This window comes from Montipora capricornis, chromosome 13 (genome assembly GCF_036669925.1).
Source record: "Montipora capricornis isolate CH-2021 chromosome 13, ASM3666992v2, whole genome shotgun sequence".
In the NCBI taxonomy this organism is placed as follows: Eukaryota; Metazoa; Cnidaria; class Anthozoa; order Scleractinia; family Acroporidae; genus Montipora; species Montipora capricornis.
The window spans coordinates 5800542-5820541 of NC_090895.1; the positions used below are offsets into that span (position 1 = coordinate 5800542).

The 20000-nt window shown below is 40.0% G+C and overlaps 2 protein-coding genes and 1 long non-coding RNA gene across 3 annotated transcripts in view; 1 reads left to right on the plus strand and 2 right to left on the minus strand.

Moving 5' to 3' along the window:
• Window positions 1-11168, minus strand: part of LOC138029754 (peroxidasin homolog) — an 18457-nt gene extending 7289 nt beyond the window's left edge. Inside the window, exons 1-7 of the mRNA XM_068877568.1 lie at window positions 10852-11168; window positions 10326-10685; window positions 8143-8397; window positions 6748-7002; window positions 5326-5580; window positions 2586-2846; window positions 1279-1392 (exon numbers count right to left, since the gene is read on the minus strand). Of these exons, the coding sequence (XP_068733669.1) occupies window positions 1279-1392; window positions 2586-2846; window positions 5326-5580; window positions 6748-7002; window positions 8143-8397; window positions 10326-10685; window positions 10852-10954 (1603 nt within the window). The 5' untranslated portion in view covers window positions 10955-11168. The remainder of the gene's footprint in view (window positions 1-1278; window positions 1393-2585; window positions 2847-5325; window positions 5581-6747; window positions 7003-8142; window positions 8398-10325; window positions 10686-10851) is intronic.
• The window catches only part of LOC138029822 (uncharacterized), an 18274-nt gene continuing 8000 nt past the window's right edge, over window positions 9727-20000 (plus strand). The window contains 10 exon segments of the mRNA XM_068877646.1: window positions 9727-10010; window positions 13392-13456; window positions 14179-14538; window positions 14667-15218; window positions 15536-15871; window positions 16555-16695; window positions 17098-17339; window positions 18369-18474; window positions 18998-19261; window positions 19398-19652. Coding sequence (XP_068733747.1) covers window positions 13402-13456; window positions 14179-14538; window positions 14667-15218; window positions 15536-15871; window positions 16555-16695; window positions 17098-17339; window positions 18369-18474; window positions 18998-19261; window positions 19398-19652 — 2311 coding nt within the window. The 5' untranslated portion in view covers window positions 9727-10010; window positions 13392-13401.
• LOC138029843 (uncharacterized) lies at window positions 15312-18097 on the minus strand. Its single transcript, XR_011127950.1, has 3 exons — window positions 18071-18097; window positions 17897-17977; window positions 15312-15459 (listed from the first exon to the last, which is right to left on the minus strand). It is a non-coding gene; the product is annotated as an uncharacterized lncRNA (long non-coding RNA).

Here is a 20000-nt window from a genome sequence, read left to right on the forward strand (position 1 = left end):
ATGGGATGCCTAGGGGTTAAATACATATTAATGTGCCCCCTGAGCATCCCATAATTTCTTGCGGAAGAATAGAGATCAAAATGGCCGCCGTATCCGAAAAAGGTCTATTGCACATTGCTCTATTGTTGTTGTCTCTAGAGGTTGGTTGAAAACGTCCTATTTTCACGTTGGGGTAAATACAACTGTTTATTATTCCCCTATTATGCTATTTTACCATATTTGGTCAAGAGAACGCACAAAATATGAGACCGTGATACACTGTAGTGCCCCGGTTTGACCGGTGTAGAAGAGAGCAAATACGGACGGAACGGGGGTTTTTTTAATGAAAGAAATTGTTTTCAACACGATGTAAAGCTTGACAATTTAGCTTGTCATCGCTTTGACACTCGTCAATTCTTTTGTCCAATCCAAGAAAGGACATTTGCCTGGCTCTTTTGCGCTGTTTACATCGTTCGCAAGCGCCCTGAAGGACAGGTGATGCATTTTTTTTAAAAACACTCTTACCAAATAAAATTAAAGCAAAATGACACCTTTTTGTAGAGGAATAATAAATCTGTTGTTCGATGATTTAACAGATCAATGAACGAAATGATATATGAAATGAATCAAATACTGAACTGCGGATATGAAATCAAGTAAAGCTATGATCCTCGCATTTATGGACGCAATTTTTACAATTGCGTAGAGAAGCCTGAAAATTTCAGGAATCCAACGGGGTTTGAACTCGTGACCTCGCGATACCGGTGCGACGCTCTAACCAACTGACCTATGAAGCCACTGACGTTGGGAGCTGGTCATTTGTGGGTTCTAATTTTTTATTGTCTGGGTCACAAAGCGTTTCTTGGTGCTCAATTATTAGGAGGGAAATGAGTTTGATTTGCATTTGCATGGTTATGAACCAGGACTCACTTTGAAACTGAGGCATACAGCAACTCGGAAAGGGCTTATCGTTTCAGTTCTGTTTACTTTGTGTCACAAGTCACTAGGGAGATTTCTAACCAAAAGAATATTCAAATTTAACCAGTAAGCCTCGTAGCCACGAGTGAATACTGATATATCGAACGGGGCCTGTTCTTGGGTTTCATTCACCTGATCAACAGCCATGTTTTTCAACGAAAACAAAAAAAGACGTTAGCATAATAATAGCTTTCAATTCCCGGAGGATTGGATCGGGACACCAACACGGCCGCCATTTCATTGTTTGGGGATACCAACATGGCGGCTGTGACGTCATGTGAAATCCAAGAATTGCTTGCATTTCTGGAGATATGAACTTACCCTGTGCCTTTTTGCTTCTTCTTCCACGACACAATATGACCACTGTAGCAATTAGCACGACGAAAAGAACACCACCACCAATAGCCAAATAAGCCCATATTGGAAAAGCCTCCTCTTCAATTGAACAAATAGGACATATATATCAGTATAAAATAATTCAAACGGCTGGCAAAATTAGTTGAACCTGACTGGTTTTATTTTACAATAAAGTGGCCCTATAACAAGATTAATTAACCAAAACCCCTTGTGTTTAGGTGACCAAAGCCTACATTGCTTACGTTGGCACAACTTTTTATATACCAAGCTCGCACACTGTGTTGATGACCATGAAGAGAAAATAAATGGATTTTTAACTGGAAATCGTGGCAGCAAACTACGCGTCCCTTATCTTAAGGCTTTCACTATGCTTTGTTCTGTTCTAAGGCACAAAAAGAAGAACTGCAGCTACCAAAAAAAAAGTCAGAAGCAACCGCCTTCAGCATTTGATTATAACATTGGGAGCACCCCGAAGATTCCCTGCCAGCATGACGCATAACTTCCTTGTGTACCTTGTAACAGAACACGCGGGAAAGGCTTATTTATTTGTTTAGAAAGGCAATAAGGAAATAAACCGATGGAGACTGAGCAATGGCACATATGCACCATTCGTGAAGCAACCGACCTCCCGTTTCTCGAAAGTCCCGAAACTTTACGGGTCATTTTTGGGTGTCACAATTCCGTTTGTATCTTTAAGAACGGAGAGGATTTAAGTCGTCAAACTTCGCAGTCATATTTGTTTTTGTTACCTTGAAGACATGTTAAAAGATCGGCTTTCCAAAACAAGTGGTTGGTGTTTCACAAATGGCTTTTCGGACCCGAAAAGTTCTCGGGACGTTCGAGAAACGGGCCCCAGCAGGACAGCTTCATTTCTATAGCATATTTTTTATATGGATATAAACAAATTAAACTAGTTTTACAACAAGAAGAAGCAGAAGAAATAACTCAAAATGAAAATCATGAACGTGATAAAAAGATTTGTCATGAAGTTTGTTTCTTAAAGCAAATTCGTATCATATTTTACTAAAATGACCTCTGATGAAGTGGTTCGTGCACGGTTCTGTGAACATTTGCATCATGCATATTTTAGTGGTTCTTTCCATTATGATCGCCCGTTATCATAGGGACTGGGGATATGCCAAAGATCCCTACAAGAAGGAAACCTCTCACAGTCTTTGAAATTTCCACGTTATCGCTTTTATAGATTCAGCTGTTAATGGTTTTGGAAAGTGAGAATAAATAAGCTCCACTGAATGATTCCTTTAACTTACCGGTAGCAATTGTAACAGTGACAGACGCCTCCGGTCCAACTCCCATTCTATTCAAAGGAACACATCGATACGTTCCTTCGTCTTTAGTTGCGACAGAGGCCAATGAATAGAGGCCTTTACTTGTGTGTGTGATCAGTTTGCCATTATGATAAAACTTGTATTCCGGAGAAGGGTTTGCACGTGCCCTGCACGTGATGTCTAGACGTTCTCCTTCCTTCATCTCGCCAGATGGGATGGTTACTTGTGTGTCCTTAGGTTTATCTTTAAAATTAAAAAAAAAAAAAGAACGACAACAAATGACAGTGAATTTCGTTTGATTCAAAGTGAACTTAAAACAGCATCTTTTTTTCCCGCAGAGTCTCGGAGAAGTATTTTCCTTTGCTCAATGATGAATTTCTGTGTCGAAATTGGGTTATTGATAATTTCAATCGATTACAAATTGGTGTTTTCGTGTATTGATTATATTGGTGTATTCTCTTGACGTATTCAGAGTATCATATGCATATGAAATTACGAAAATATTCCTGCAGATGACCAAACAATCTCGCTTGGTAATCGTCGTGCAAATACGTCAAGGCTTTTTGCATTCAAACTGGGCGTCGCCATAAATTGTTTAACAAATGCAACACGGCCATCTCAGTTGACTGGGTCCCCCAAAGTGTTTTTTCTTTTTTTTTGGCGGATAATTATCGGTTGCAACATCGTAAATATATCAGAGACCCTTTACGTTTTTGCGCCCAAGCATATCATCTTATATTCGTTTGCCTTTATGTGTTATAATTCTAGTCAGCTGACATGAAGCTTTCTACTTTAATATTAAAAAGACTGGTCGGAACATAATTTACCCCAAGTAAAGCACCGCAAAAGTATCCCTAAATGTTTTCCTATATTTTTTCTATATCAATTTATTAAAATTTGCGAGACCCCTTGGCGTCATGTAATTCTTAAGTACAAAAAGTATAATACACGATGCTTACATGAAACCATTGCAGGAAATTTGCAATCATTGTTTTATTTCTTTTGGAGGATTTGCGGTTATATATTCGCAGGATATTTGATGAATATTTAAATAACAATTTAAATAACAAAATAGGGTCGTTTGGCGAAAACTAAATGATTGTACTTAATGCTGAATGATATAACCATTGACAATGTATAACTACTTGGACTAAACGAATAAAGTTGTCGGCAAAATAGTTCCAATCGTTTGAAACAGACGTGCAAAATTGTTGCAACTTGAAGCCACAGAGAACACACCAAGCATCCGACCGTCGGATTGAGACCAAAAAGTGACAAGAGCTTCGAATAAGGACAACATGTATCCGGCCAAGACAACAAGCTATAGAGAAAAGCTAACAGGCAAATTGACTGTTTTCCACGTAATGCTATTTTCCTTCTAGGCACGTCTGATGATGGTTGATTTTTTTTTTCCAATTTTCGACTAACGCATCAGAGAAACTTCACCATCGCCTTTTGTTTTCATTTCCTCGGGATCTGGTAAACAGGGTCATTCATATAGAGATTTTGTTCGATGTCGACACGGGAAAAATCTTTTACCAGCAGACGCCGACCCCGTCCGTGACCATCCTGTCCGGATGCCAGCTCAACCAATAACGTACACACCTTATTCCAAAATGGCCACCATTTTAGAATTCTTTTGTTTGCTTGCAAATTAGCCCTTGTTTAAAGGTTACATATTCTTTTGAATTTTAAGCTTAAGAACGAGGCAATAAGGGCTAATTTGCAAGCAAGCAAAACAATACAAAAATGACGGCCACCTTGGAATAAGGTGTATAAGAGACATGTGGGAACTTGGACATCGAACTTGGTGCATCACGTGACAATTGTCCTGCTCTTTTGCTGGGACTGAAGTGAGGCGTTTTCGGAATTGTAGTATGGATATTAGTTTCGATTTTGACTCGCTGAATACTCGGGAAAGAAAAATCGGGATACGCATCATGCGCTAAACCGGAGTCGAAGGTTACTATTAGGCAATTCACATCGACATTATTGGATTATTGGTAAGAAGAGAAACATAACTAATCTGGCGCCACGACCTTGATTTCCCCACAAAATGAAGGTTAGTTCCTCGGTTATCTGTGGATTAATTTACTCTGCAGCACAAAGGCTGCAACGCTTGCCTGACGAGGGACAGGGGCACCCAACGAGAATATAGTTCAAAACCACTTAGATATAGCATTGTTAAACGTATTTTAGATGATTTAAATGGTAGATATAGGCATATTTTTGTCCCCTAAAAAAGTTTCATCTGTTCGGCTTTCTTAGCTGAAAGTCTAGTGATTCGAAAATTTCAGCCAGAAAAAAGGTTCCCGAAAATTCTAGGTGGGCTTTTTAGGGTAAAAATCCGTTAAAAATGGGCAATATACCATCTTTTAGATGTTCGAAAATCCTAGGAGAGGCAGGCAAGCAAGAAATTTTACAACAAATGTTCCGAAAATTCTAGATCTCAAATCGTCTTCCGAACAGATATTTTCAGAAAATTGACGTTGGGTACCCCTGGAGGGTCTGGTCGTAATCTACGATGTAAAATTTTGACTTGCTCTCATAAGGTCATCTTCATTTATGCCTTTCAGCCTCTATCAGTTCCTTGAAGAACCGTAGCTCTGTTCTGATTTAAATTGCGCGTTTTTCCTTAAAATATATCAATGAGCAAGACACTAAAAACTTGATCCAAATTTCACTAAAGATCTGCTGTAGTAAAATTTTCGATGTCACTTACATAACATGGTTATTGTGGCAGATGCTTGCGTCGATCCAAGGTAATTTTCCACCGTGCACGTGTACACCGCTCCATCATCTTCGCTGCTCAGATTGGTCAAAGTAAGGGTATTTGACGAAGGAAGGACAGCGCTGCTTCCTAGTTTAGTCCACGTTATCTTCGGTTGTGGATTACCAGATGCACTGCAGAGTAGGCTGATCCCATTTCCCTCGGTAACCTCTTGGGATAATGGCTGAAGCGTTATCGCAGGAGGGTCTGGAAAGCATAATAGGAAAATTATCGCAAGATGAAAACCGGGTTTAATCACACTCAATATTTCAGGCCAAAGATATGCTTGCAAACGAAGTAGCTAACAACGTCCAGTCTTGTTCGCTGTAGATAATAATTTGTTCCTAGACATTCTGTAAACTTTCCGTTCTCAACAACATCGCAAACGGCACAATTTGAGTGTTTATGTCAAGTTCAGTCTATTCAGTCTTGCCAAGCAAAAGTACAATATTTATTACATGGCTAGTGTTTCCGGCCGATATAACTCGCGCTCTGATTGGCTAGGAGCAGCTAAGCGCTAGGGCATTATTTTCCTGTAATGAAGGATACAAGGATGCATCTAAGCCAGTCGCTCGCCATTTTAATCTGCCTAACCACTCCAAAAAACACATGGCTATCTGCGGCCTTTCCCTACATCTAGGTACGACGGAAAGCCGCAAGAATCTGGAACAAAAATTCATCTTTCAAATCGGCACCCTTAATCCTCACGGTATTAACGAACGCTTTTCATTTAACTAATATATTCCTATTTTTCACGTTGCCATGTTACCACCAATAGCGTAGCTCCTACTCTACTATAAAAACTACACGTAACCCATAATCCCTCGATTCACTCTGACGAAGGGCTAACGCTCGAAACGTCAGCTTTTAGAATCTCTGTACGGTGGCCAATTTACATTATCAACTCCGTTGATAAAACCAAATTTTTGTATACTACTTCCCCACCGACGCAGCACCACAGTTTCTTTAGAAACTACCCCTTCATTTTTAGGGTAAAAATCCGTTAAAAATGGGCAATATACCATCTTTTAGATGTTCGAAAATCCTAGGAGAGGCAGGCAAGCAAGAAATTTTACAACAAATGTTCCGAAAATTCTAGATCTCAAATCGTCTTCCGAACAGATATTTTCAGAAAATTGACGTTGGGTACCCCTGGAGGGTCTGGTCGTAATCTACAATATAAAATTTTGACTTGCTCTCATAAGGTCGTCTTCATTTATGCCTTTCAGCCTCTATCAGTTCCTTGAAGAACCGTAGCTCTGTTCTGATTTAAGTTGCGCGTTTTTCCTTAAAATATATCAATGAGCAAGACACTGAAAACTTGATCCAAATTTCACTAAAGATTGCTGCAGTAAAATTTTCGGTGTCACTTACATAACATGGTTATTGTGGCAGATGCTTGCGTCGATCCAAGGTAATTTTCCACCGTGCACGTGTACACCGCTCCATCATCTTCGCTGCTCAGATTGGTCAAAGTAAGGGTATTTGACGAAGAAAGGACAGCGCTGCTTCCTAGTTTAGTCCACGTTATCTTCGGTTGTGGATTACCAGATGCACTGCAGAGTAGGCTGGTCCCATTTCCCTCGGTAACCTCTTGGGATAATGGCTGAAGCGTTATCGCAGGAGGGTCTGGAAAGCATAATAGGAAAATTATCGCAAGATGAAAACCCAAAGATATGCTTGCAAACGAAGTAGCTAACAACGTCCAGTCTTGTTCGCTGTAGATAATAATTTGTTCCTAGACATTCTGTAAACTTTCCGTTCTCAACAACATCGCAAACGGCACAATTTGAGTGTTTATGTCAAGTTCAGTCTATTCAGTCTTGCCAAGCAAAAGTACAATATTTATTACATGGCTAGTGTTTCCGGCCGATATAACGCGCGCTCTGATTGGCTAGGAGCAGCTAAGCGCTAGGGCATTATTTTCCTGTAATGCAGGATACAAGGATGCATCTAAGCCAGTCGCTCGCCATTTTAATCTGCCTAACCACTCCAAAAAACACATGGCTATCTGCGGCCTTTCCCTACATCTAGGTACGACGGAAAGCCGCAAGAATCTGGAACAAAAATTCATCTTTCAAATCGGCACCCTTAATCCTCACGGTATTAAAGAACGCTTTTCATTTAACTAATATATTCCTATTTTTCACGTTGCCATGTTACCACCAATAGCGTAGCTCCTACTCTACTATAAAAACTACACGTAACCCATAATCCCTCGATTCACTCTGACGAAGGGCTAACGCTCGAAACGTCAGCTTTTAGAATCTCTGTACGGTGGCCAATTTACATTATCAACTCCGTTGATAAAACCAAATTTTTGTATACTACTTCCCCACCGACGCAGCACCACAGTTTCTTTAGAAACTACCCCTTCATTTTTAGGGTAAAAATCCGTTAAAAATGGGCAATATACCATCTTTTAGATGTTCGAAAATCCTAGGAGAGGCAGGCAAGCAAGAAATTTTACGACAAATGTTCCGAAAATTCTAGATCTCAAATCGTCTTCCGAACAGATATTTTCAGAAAATTGACGTTGGGTACCCCTGGAGGGTCTGGTCGTAATCTACAATATAAAATTTTGACTTGCTCTCATAAGGTCGTCTTCATTTATGCCTTTCAGCCTCTATCAGTTCCTTGAAGAACCGTAGCTCTGTTCTGATTTAAGTTGCGCGTTTTTCCTTAAAATATATCAATGAGCAAGACACTGAAAACTTGATCCAAATTTCACTAAAGATCTGCTGCAGTAAGATTTTCGGTGTCACTTACATAACATGGTTATTGTGGCAGATGCTTGCGTCGATCCAAGGTAATTTTCCACCGTGCACGTGTACACCGCTCCATCATCTTCGCTGCTCAGATTGGTCAAAGTAAGGGTATTTGACGAAGAAAGGACAGCGCTGCTTCCTAGTTTAGTCCACGTTATCTTCGGTTGTGGATTACCAGATGCACTGCAGAGTAGGCTGGTCCCATTTCCCTCGGTAACCTCTTGGGATAATGGCTGAAGCGTTATCGCAGGAGGGTCTGGAAAGCATAATAGGAAAATTATCGCAAGATGAAAACCGGGTTTAATCACACTCAATATTTCAGGCCAAAGATATGCTTGCAAACGAAGTAGCTAACAACGTCCAGTCTTGTTCGCTGTAGATAATAATTTGTTCCTAGACATTCTGTAAACTTTCCGTTCTCAACAACATCGCACAGTCTATTCAGTCTTGCCAAGCAAAAGTACAATATTTATTACATGGCTAGTGTTTCCGGCCGATATAACGCGCGCTCTGATTGGCTAGCAGCAGCTAAGCGCTAGGGCATTATTTTCCTGTAATGCCCACGGGCCGATTATGGTTATGCAAATTAGTTTTGTCTTCTTTAGGACCGTTCTGTTGGCCATGTAATAAACAACTTAATAACCTCGACCGTTCGGTCGTTACAGCAAAATCTCATACCTCGGCCTGGCTGTATTGACCTCGCTCCTGCTCGGTCAATACGGCAAGGCCTCAGTTTGAGATTTTGCTGTCACGACCTCACTCTCGGTTATAACGTAGTTATAACTATAATTACCGATTTAAAAAACAGCAACAACAACTATAAAACATATAATTTCTGCGTGGGTGAAAGAGATTATTTCAAGTATGGAACTTCCAAGGTGATTTTAAAATCACCTCAAAAGTGTTTATTAATGCACCCAACAAACACGTTGGGCATGATGCCAGACATCTTTTAGTGTTTTTCTCCAGGCCCTTTAAAAGCAAGTGAACCTTGACATAATCGAAAAGAAAAAAGAAAATTCCTCCCGCACCCAAGGAAACCTTTCTCGAATAGAACATTACTATGGAAAAAACTGTGAAGCGTAAAATAGCACAGATTAGAAAAAAAAAGTTGCTTGCACCTTTTTTATGCAAAATCTGTACTGAAAACTTCAAGAGCTACCACATTTATAACATAAAAATAATATTCAAAGTTTCAATATTATTTCTACTATTTCAGTATTTTCAAAAAACTATGAATAATTAAGTAGTGGCCTTGCTTTGCGACCATCGTGATCGCGAGCTGCTCGTCAAGGAATCAAGTTGCTTGCTTTTTAAGGGAATCGTCAAGGAATCGGGTTGAACCACAAAGTCGTTTCCCAAATAAGACATAATAGTTTCATTTGCAATGTGTGACGCTTTCAAATTTTGACACCCTCCTCGAAATGGCAGTGTTACTGTCGATTCGAAGATGTTTAATATTCATCCATCACCTAAAAACTCCAACATTTGATACCTTGAAGAGGAAATTAAAGTCCTACCAAAGGTCAAATTTTATCAAATATTTGGACGCTTATACGTACTGATTTTTGACATAAATCCCTCGTCACTTAAACAGAACATTTAACTGAACAATAGCGAACTTGACAACCATGATGTCGTGTACACAAATCTTTGAACATCGCTGAAATATCAAAGTCAGGGGGCAACGAATTTAAACTCGTCGGAAGTGAACAACAGTTTACCAGTGTAATGAACCCGACAACTGCTTCCTAGCAGGTTTATGCATTAGAGGAGGATTAAGATTACATAAGGAAACGCATTCCGTGGCTTGATAACTTACCATATTTACAACAAAAATGCAGTTTGCGTCTTCAATGAAAATTTGAGGTAAGAAAGTTTTGAACTATTGTAAATATGTACATACATGAAAAAAGGAGTAACTGGATCTAAGATGGTTAAAGGGAGAACATTGCTGAAATACAAAATCGTGACACCGCTAAAATTTCGAGTGTAGTGATCTCCGCTGCAGTTGTGTAGCAGCTCTCCTCCACTGGCTGTTGTTGCAAAGCTGTGATTTGTTTAGCGATATAAATAACGAAAATACCATTAAGTTTTCCCTTTGTCTTAGCACGGACGTTTGAGAATTACTCACTTGGGAACGTTGAGATTATCTACTGATCGATTTAATATAATGATACTTACGTTTAACATCCAAGTTAATCACGCTCGGTGTGGTGAAGAAGCTACTTTGAAATGCGCATTGGTAACGTGTCCGATCTTTAACGGTAACGTTCTTGACCGTCAACGTTCCGTTGGTGATAAAAATGCGCTGTGGATTATCATATATAACCTTGCTTCCCGTTAGTGTGGATTTGATCGCTAAACCAGCCCATTGTTCGCTGTTTACGGGTTCCTCTCGTGTCCATGTTAGCAGATGGAATATATTTGCTTCCTGCTGTTCTTGCGGAGTCAGTTCGTATTCGCAAGGTAGAGAAACCTCTGAACCAACTTCTACGCTAATAACATGGTTTGCTTGCTGTCGAAAGGACCACTGAAATCCCTCTAAAAGAAACGAAAGCAAATAAACAAAGCAGTTAAATAAGGCGAACTTCTAATGAACTTCGATAGGAAATATTTTAGCGCTATTTCAGCGAAGTTTTACACCACAACAATCTTATCGCGTCAAGATATTCATACAGAAACCTCTTTAAAGTTTGACGCTACTTACCCAACAAAACGAAGCTTTGTATGAGATAAAAAAGCGTATAAACGGCCTTCATATTGCTGAGTTCAATCCGTCGTTTGCACATCTTTCGGAGTAACTCAGGCATGACAAGCTTTTGTTATTTTCGGAATTTATTTTGGGATCTTAACAACCCTTGATTTCCAAACAACAACAGGTAGGTTTTTCACGATTGACGTCAACTTCAATTCTTTTGTTACAAGCTTGTTGTATCCAAGTCTAGTCAAAATACTTTGTGGCAGAAAATTATCTCGAACTTTCGTTCACCTTTCGTTACATTACAAGTGTTGATACTTCTTGAGACTGATCGTCGTGTCGACAGGAAATTGAGAAATGTTCCGGAGTTGATGACGACAGCAAAAGTAGTCAGCACCTCTTCCGGCAAAAAAGAGCAGTGCCTTAACCGCATTAAAATAAATGCAAACGAAAAGCAAAAGTTTGCCGATGGGGAAACCCGTGCCTACCTCAGTTATTAATCAATTCATTGAGACAGAAAATCGGTATTAAATGACTCTCCTTTTATTGCGTGCGTAACCAGGTGCTATTAAAGTGCATCGAAAATTTTTACGACCTAGTGAAGCCACTAAAATTTTAAATTCTCTTTTGTATGACCCGTCATTAGCTTGCAAATTGAATTCAGCTGACGAGAACAAGATACCGCTACATTTTTTTCCCTGAATTTTTGACAAAGGAAAAGGACTCGTTGTCTGCCTTCCGAATTTCGACTAAGGAGGCAGTTATTTGACAAATTTGTTTGAAACAGCGCTTCATTTTTGGATAACTATTGTGTTAGGGGTCTTTGGAAAAAAAATTCCACAAGATAAAAGAGACAATGAAAAAAGGAACTGGGAATTTGGCAACTGCACGCTAACTATAAGCTTCCTCCTAGAGGAGGCCTACCATCTGCCTTCCAACGAATTTGAATATGCGAACGGTCTCATAATTCTAGTTTTGACGTTGTCAGTGAATTTATCCTCACAGCTGAAACAGTTAGTTGACTCACAACCTTCTTTCTCGAATCTCACCTTCACATAGAATTCTCAAGAGGCTGAGAATTTTCATTATGCCCTTGTTCAGCAGACAACTTTCCATAGACAAACATAATTTAGCATGATGACGTCTTACCAGCTTAGGGTCTTTTATATTCATAAAGACATAGTATGAAGAAAACGCCCGCAGTCATTTTATTATATAGGCTTGCATCACGATACGATTATAATAAGGTCTCGCTAAGCATCAGCTGTGGGGGATGAAAGCGTGACAAAGAGCCTTAAGTCCTCGCTGACTTTGGCATGTAGTGTCCGCTTCAATGCTGGATGGTTTCTCTGGGCAAATCGGTTCTGGTTTCCTAGTTGAAAGTTTACCCTTCATATAATAGTTGTGAGGCCGACAACTTCCAGTTTCTAAAATTTCTTTCTTCCCCTGGTTTTAAAGCTTCTATTCCTTATGAAGAGCGTAGTCTGTCACTTCAAAAGCGCACCTTTCCTACCTTTTTCCTTGTTTTGACGTTAGATTTTCAATACATCCGGCTTTGAAAGGTAAGCGAACCCAATTTTGGACTTAATTAGCCTTTCGCTCATGATAAATGTAGTTTGTCGTAGTCTTATTTACTTTCTACGTACAACTCGCACTCATAATTCCTTTCTTTTTCAATATATAAACTCTTTACGTGACAACTGAGAAACTTTGGGAAATTTCGGCCTTCCTAAAAAGAAGTTCGAATTTTTTTTTTTTATGTTACTGTATTCATGTGTTTTTAGTTGCAAATCTCCATGCAATTGAAGATTCATGCAGTATACATAAGTTGTATTTTTTTGTCATAATATCTTGTATGGAGGCATCTAAATTCATTTAGGGAGAACATTGAGAAGTTAAACGAAGCTAACTTCGTTACGAGGTGATAGAAATTATGATGTGGAACAAAATACAACTGAAGACTATAAAAGAATTGATATCGATATTAAATGGCAAGCTAAACATAAGTTTTCTGCGTTTTGGACCCATTCTGAGAAAAATAATAAAATATTCAGGGATCTCAAGAAAAAAAAGGCAAAAGACACCAACTTGGAAATGCTGTCAACGGATACATCAACCGAAATCTCATGTTGTAGTTTGCGGAGACATAACTTGACTGCTTTTACACCAATTTTAAACCAAACTGAATAAAACCATCACCGAATGCAGTTTAGAATCAAAATTTAGTCGGAAGTTGTCAAAAAAATGTTTCAGGATTTCTGTTTTTGTGCTTTGTTGTGTAAATTGGTTCGTTTACACCGAACGTTCTTGCGCAAAATCGATTATGAAAAAATTTGCGCATTACCTTGCTCTGCTAAATAATATATCTTCGAATCATCATTTATGTGTTCATTTTTTCTACGTTTTTCATCATGATTGGCCAGAGGAATGGATTGCCCTTTGGTTTTTTCGCCACTCAATAAAAAAAAAATAAATTGTCGGTGAATATGGAAAAGTTTTCAAAGGCCTTTAAGCATGTTTTGTTTTTTCTCTCTCTTCCTCTCTTTCAGAAACCATGCAATGATTGTGACGGCCTTACGCATCTGGAGACTCTTTTCACTCCTACAATTATCATGTAAGATACATGTTTGTGTCTCGCTTTTTCATATCTACGTACTAAAGCCATTCGCACCAGCATTATAGATCTGTTTCAACGTAAAATACCCTAGGCTCGATTTCCGCCGCTCTCTCGTGTCCGGTCTTCGTTCCTCCCCGAGGAGCGCGGGCTCGTTTCCCAACAGCGGCTGGAAATCGAGCCTAAAAATCCCCTTGGAAATGATTTATTCATTGTAATGCAGGATTTCATGTCATGAAAGCCACTAATATTGAGAAATGCGCTTAAATGGATTGGACTCCTTTCACGCAGCGACCACGTTGAGTCCCGAGGGACTAGAACCTTTTGTTTTTGCGCGGTAAAACTCGTTTCCAAACACATGAACTCGAGGCTCGGCCTACGAAATCTATTGTTTCTGGCCAAAATACGCCCCGCGTGATAAGGGTCCATTCTGATATCCAAAGCGAAATGTTTTGCAAGTCTAAGCGTTTGCTAACCATATCCAGCAAAAAGCTAAATGTCAGGGTTAGTGTTATTTTTAGGTTAGAGCAAATGCAGTCGTTTACCTTTACTTGGGGATACGAGCTTGGGGGAAAATTTGTGAAGTTAACAGTCCGAATTCCTAGACACGATTGACGAAGAGCTTAAAGGGACACTTCGTTACGCTCATCAAAATAGGTTGTTTAACTAGTTACATGTATTTCTGGGCATATATCCGTAGTTATCTCTGATTGTTTTCGCAGACTCCCTGAGGTGGAGCATCACACAACCACAAGATGTGCACCAAGGTTCACCCGCCACCTTAGCATGGACGCTCTTATCACTGACACCGCAAGAAAGTTCGGCCGTAAATCAATTTGGTTTCATTCTGTTGGAACGAGAGTTGTTCCTCTTCAGCAATCAATGGCAAGTTATGGCAATCAAACGGCTTTATGGTGGAGAGTACGTTGAAATTGGAGCACGCAACACGTTCGATGTTATTCCTGGATCCGACATGACACTGAGGTTGAAGAATGTCACGGACACTGATTTGACTCGATATCGCTGCACCCTGATCAGCTCCCTTGCAGCGCCCAAGAGCATAATGAAGTTGGAAGTACAAGGTGAAGAGTAGGTTGTTTGTCGTAAAGCAACTTTCTTTTAACGCTCTGTGGAATTTCATCAAAAGGCTTATTGTGTACCGTAATGTTAATTTGTGCATTTATTTCCAATTTTGTTCATTTGCCTTTAGATTTCCCTGTAAACGTGAGACTTGTTGGTGGTAGAACTCCCAATAAGGGTCGCGTAGAGGTTTACTACAATGGATACTGGGGCACGGTATGTAGCAATGGCTGGGATATTCCAGATGCAATAGTTGTGTGTAGAATGCTAGGATATCTTGGGGCCTGGACCGCAAATTGTTGCTCCGATCATCGAGGAGGGACTGGTCCTGTGTGGCTCAGTCAATTATCCTGTACCGGAAACGAAAAGTCTTTATCGGATTGCGGCCATAGTGACTGGGGAGAGAACAACTGTGATCATAGACAAGATGCAGAGGTTATATGTCACTACCCATCGCAAGAGGACACTTTGCACCATATGAGTACCAAGACAAGTCCAGCCTCATACAGCTCACCGATGACATCAGCTACGATCCCACCTTCTCCATCCAGGACTTTGCAAATAGCCTCCGTTTTCACCACCGATTCGCTATCTAGCTTGGTCACGGGTGTTGAACCGACTGCACTAAAACCTTCCCCTTCAGGTGCGGTAATGACCTCAGCCATTACTACCTCACCACCAGGTAAGTCAAAAAGTACAAAAATGGGATTTCTTTGATGGGGTGTTCAGATTAGATAACTAAAGGTTCTACCTTTACTCGTTCATTTAGGTTTATCTTTCCATCCTTTGCAGGAGGCAGAAAAGTCTTTTGCCATCTTCCTGAATCCTGCCAGGATCATTACGTTTTTCTCTTTTAAAGGCGACGATCAAAGTAGTACACTTCTTAACAACACCGGTTGATTGCCAAGAGTTGGTGGTCCGCTCTGTGATAAGTAAAAACAATAACTAGGTCAAGTATTCATTTGTGATGTTTTGAATCGTTCCTTGTTCTCTTCACAGATGTATATGTAGAGTTGGTAGATCACCTACATGGACATTTGAACCAAGGCCGCGTGTTTCTTTACTACAACGGCCAATGGGGAAAGATATGTGATGAATCCTGGGACATCCTTGATGCTCATGTTCTGTGTCGCATGTTGGGGTACATACGAGCCGTTGGTCTGGCTAGTTTTGGTGGCGCTAATTCAGGACCAATGTGGTTGGACGACTTAAATTGCACTGGAACCGAACATACGCTAGCAGCTTGTGTTCATAGTGGCTGGAGGATAAGCGACTGTAACCATGGCAAAGATGCCGGGGTGATTTGTGACACCAACCACACAGTTCGAGCAAAAGGTGAGATAAAATCCATCGTAAATCAGGCAAAATACACTAACTTCGAGATTGGTTTAGTTTTTCCGCAGGGAATGCTTTCTTTCGTGGTTTTATGGCCCAAGTAATCACCGAGAAAACACGGCCCTGTTGTTCCCTTTTTATGTAAAGAGATGTACCAAATTTAACAACTAGCCTTCGAGTTAAAATGCACTCATTAACTTCGAGATCACAACAAAAGGTGCCAGAATTGCTGGATCGGTAACAAAGGAGAGCTACCTATTGTGTATTGCCTAAACGTTTTTCTTAAGCATCGCAGTTTGATATTTTCACATATTAACGCTTGAACACGTTTTAGAGAAATACATCGTTTGCCCATGTCATGGGAGTGCCGGGGAAAAATTAAACACGCTTACTCAGATTGAGTGGATTCGCAAGTTGTTATATTTTATCACTCACCAGAAGATTAAGAGAACTTTACCATTCTTGACAAAATGAAATGATCGATTGTTTAGAGAAACCGAGAAATCAATAAAATGTGACATGCAGAAGCTAAATGATATCCGCTTAACACAAGCAGAATAAATATCACTTGACTCCGAAATCTCGACGATTCTTCTGCTTGAAACAAAAATGCCATTGTCCTAACGATTTTTCATTATGTCGAGGCTTGTTTTTAACCTTAGTTTGTTAATGGTTTGTTTCAGATGCAAGCTGCAACTTTGACACGTGGTATTGTCGTTGGGATAATGGCCCTGGTAGCCCCGCATCGTTTAAGTGGACTCGCCAGTTTGGGCCAACACCATCTATTCACACAGGACCATCGCGGGATCATACCTCTGGAATGGGTACACTAAAGTATTCTGTGTCATGGTCCCTTTTAGAGAGCTCAAGTTCTGCGATTTTGACCTAACGTTTTCAATTATTTTGTGATCGTTCCGACCAATAATAAGGGTGAATGCCAAAATTTTCAGTTGCGTGCTCACGTTTTCAACTTCCAGATTTGCAAAGAAAGGGAAGGAAATGTACACATGTTAAAAATCAAAGTGCCCAGAAATTGTTTGAATTTGTTAATTAAACGCTAATTCTTGTTTGCAAGAATCAATATATTGCATTTTAGGAGGGAATCCCGCTTCTTCTGTCATTTATGAACCCCACTGAGATAATCTAGTCCTGGGAGATTGAGAAATACTCCTTCTTCAATTTTTCTGGTTTGGAATTTCACACGCTAAGCTCGTCTTCCGTTGTAGGGTATTACATCTTCACAGAAGCTTCAGGTCGATTGAATGGTGACGTTGCTAGACTGATCTCACCAAAGATACAAAGCAATGGAAATGCTACATGTATGGTGTTTTATTATCACCTCTATGGACAGTCCATGGGAAGCCTGAGAGTTAAAGTTCAAGATCGGGTTTTGTGGCAGATATCAGGAAACCAAGGGAACAGCTGGTACAAGGCGGCAGTTCCCCTTATCTTTGATGGCATATATACGGTAATGACACCATGAATACTATATTTTTTTGAAAAGGATTTGTTGGTCAGTGGGTAGGTGACAACAAACAAATTTATTTCTCAGGAAATGACTCGAAGAATGAACTTGTCCCAAGTCCACTGACCCTTGCACGAACAGGCAACACTACTAAAACCACAAGGCCATTACCCCTATAACTTCGATATAACTGTTTTTTTAATAGACCATTTAAAGTTCTGTGCTCAGTTACAACGTCTTTCAATAAAAGTGAGGCTGGAGTTGACCCTGCTTTTATACAAACCTCGTTGCTTTTCCAATGTAAATCATATTGTTGTAATGCTTACGAGTTTCTATCTACATGAGAAAAGCTGTGAGGTTTGTATCAAAGCAAGGTCAACTTCAGCCTTGCTTTTATTTCAAAGGCCTGGTATAAACTGAGCACAGAACTGTAAAGTGCTTTCTTGTACTCCAACCCCAACTTTAGCAGAAGGAGAAATTAAACTTCTAAAAACCTTAAAAGATTTATAAGCATAACATACAGAGTTCGTCAATACAATTCCTTGACTCGGTTGACATACCCTTCAAAGAAGACTCCACACAGTTTCCTAACGTCAAGACACGGTTCTATCACGCTTCTCACCACTTTTCTTACACAGTTTCTAAGATAAGATGAAAAACGAAAGGAAAATGAAGCTAGTATCATAATACAAAACAACAGACACCGAAGGGAATGATATTTTAATAATACGTACGAAACAGGCTTGAACATATAAATAAACATGGCGCATTTCTTCCAGGAGGTACTTGTAACCGCGCGAAACTGGATACTAATCTGGCAAACTAAACCGCTGGTTAAGAAACTCAAACTGAGCACTCATTTGTTGTCGGGCTGCCGCTCTGGCCACGAGAGTAACTCCACTCAGACCACTCTTGTAATATTAGAGCTTAATCTTTTAATTTAGTCGTACCAAAAGTATAACCGAGGATGTTCAAGGGACTTTGTATCTTGCAAGAATCATTTTATTCCTGTCTTGCTGTCTATTGATATAGGTAACGTTTGAAAGCGTGATTGGAGCTAGTGCGTTTAGTGATATAGCCGTCGACGATGTTGAATTTCAAGAGAACACAGTGTGTGAGAAAATGGCCGAGTCTTTAGGTACGTAAGAGAGTTCCATTCGTGATAGCAAGCTTGTTTGCACTGATTTTGTTATGAACTGTTATTTCCGCTGAAACTTTGCAATATGCCACCGACAACACCGTACCATTTTTTTTCACTATCGCAACTCTTCTTCTTAATGTGAACATCACTTGGCTTAATTAAATTTGACTTAAGCGTGCAACAAATTGATGATGGTGACGTTGTCTTCATTGAGTTGTCCCAATGCCAGTACTCGTTGGTTCTAACATTTTAAGACCTCTTGCTTGTACGTAAATATTTTATAGGTAATATCAGTATTATCATCTAACCATTCAGGTCGTTTTTACCGTATATCCATATCATCCGCATAGTTGATTTGATGACATATATCTTCCTCTCTACCTGGAAATCCAGTTATTCCTCCTTTAATGACAGTCCCCCCCCCCCCCCTAATAGCAGCCCCCACTTCCCCATTCTTCCGCAAAATGTCAGCTATAAATTCTTCCTTTCTCTCATGTTGTACTTTAAATTGTTTCAACAGCTCCTTCTAAGATCATTTGGATTTCGCCAGGAAGAGAAGTTGAAGTTGGTAACAACGCTACCTTTGTGTGCACAGCCATTGGTCGGCCCACTCCCACCGTTCTTTGGAAGAAAACGAACGGCCGGGTTCTAACCGTAAGTCGAATCGGGGCTGCCTTCCTAACATTATTCAACGTTACAGAGATAGACGGTGGAATCTACCAGTGTTCAGCGGTCAACGTAGTAGCAAACGATACGAAAACAACTGTGATGAACGTAAAGGTCAGTAGATGTCCTTAGGCCACCCTCGTCGTAGTTACCGTGGCGTCGTCAAGTTTCTTTGATCGGTTATTCTGTACTTTATTTGAAATCATTTATCTTCCTTTTAAGTGGACGTAGCTTCCCTTTCGTTTTCGTAGGAGGACCAAGGGATACCAGTATCATATCCAACGTCTCTTACAATGTGGCTGCTAATGGAGAACAAGTTGCTTTGCAATGCTCGTCGAAAGGCTTTCCTCGTCCTGTTTGTCGAATTTACCACAATGGCAAAGAGAAAGGAATCAATGGCAGCGAATATATTGTTCGCAACTTTAACAAACTGGACGAAGGAGAATATACGTGCAACTGCTCCAATGCAGAGGGTGTCGGCCAAGATAAGTTGACCCTTACTTTGTATGGTGAGTACTGAGAACAACGTTTAAAACCAATGAGAAGACAGGTGTTCTTTTCACAATTTTACTGGAATACTTATGGCCAACGAGATTGAACCAGCAAAATTGGAAAAAAATCATTGGGACTGTTGCCCGTGTGACGTCCTTTCAAATCCTTGTTCAGTTATTACATTTCATGAAGTATCTATGCATTAGGAGGCAGACAAAAAATCTATCCTTAAGACCTCGTTCCCCAAGCAATGTTGAACTGTTTTGAAACTGGGCTAAAAAATCGAGACGAACAAATCTTGCCTAGGCCACTTTCCAAAATACCATAGTACTCTTTTTATGTCCACCCAAATTTTGCATAAGCAT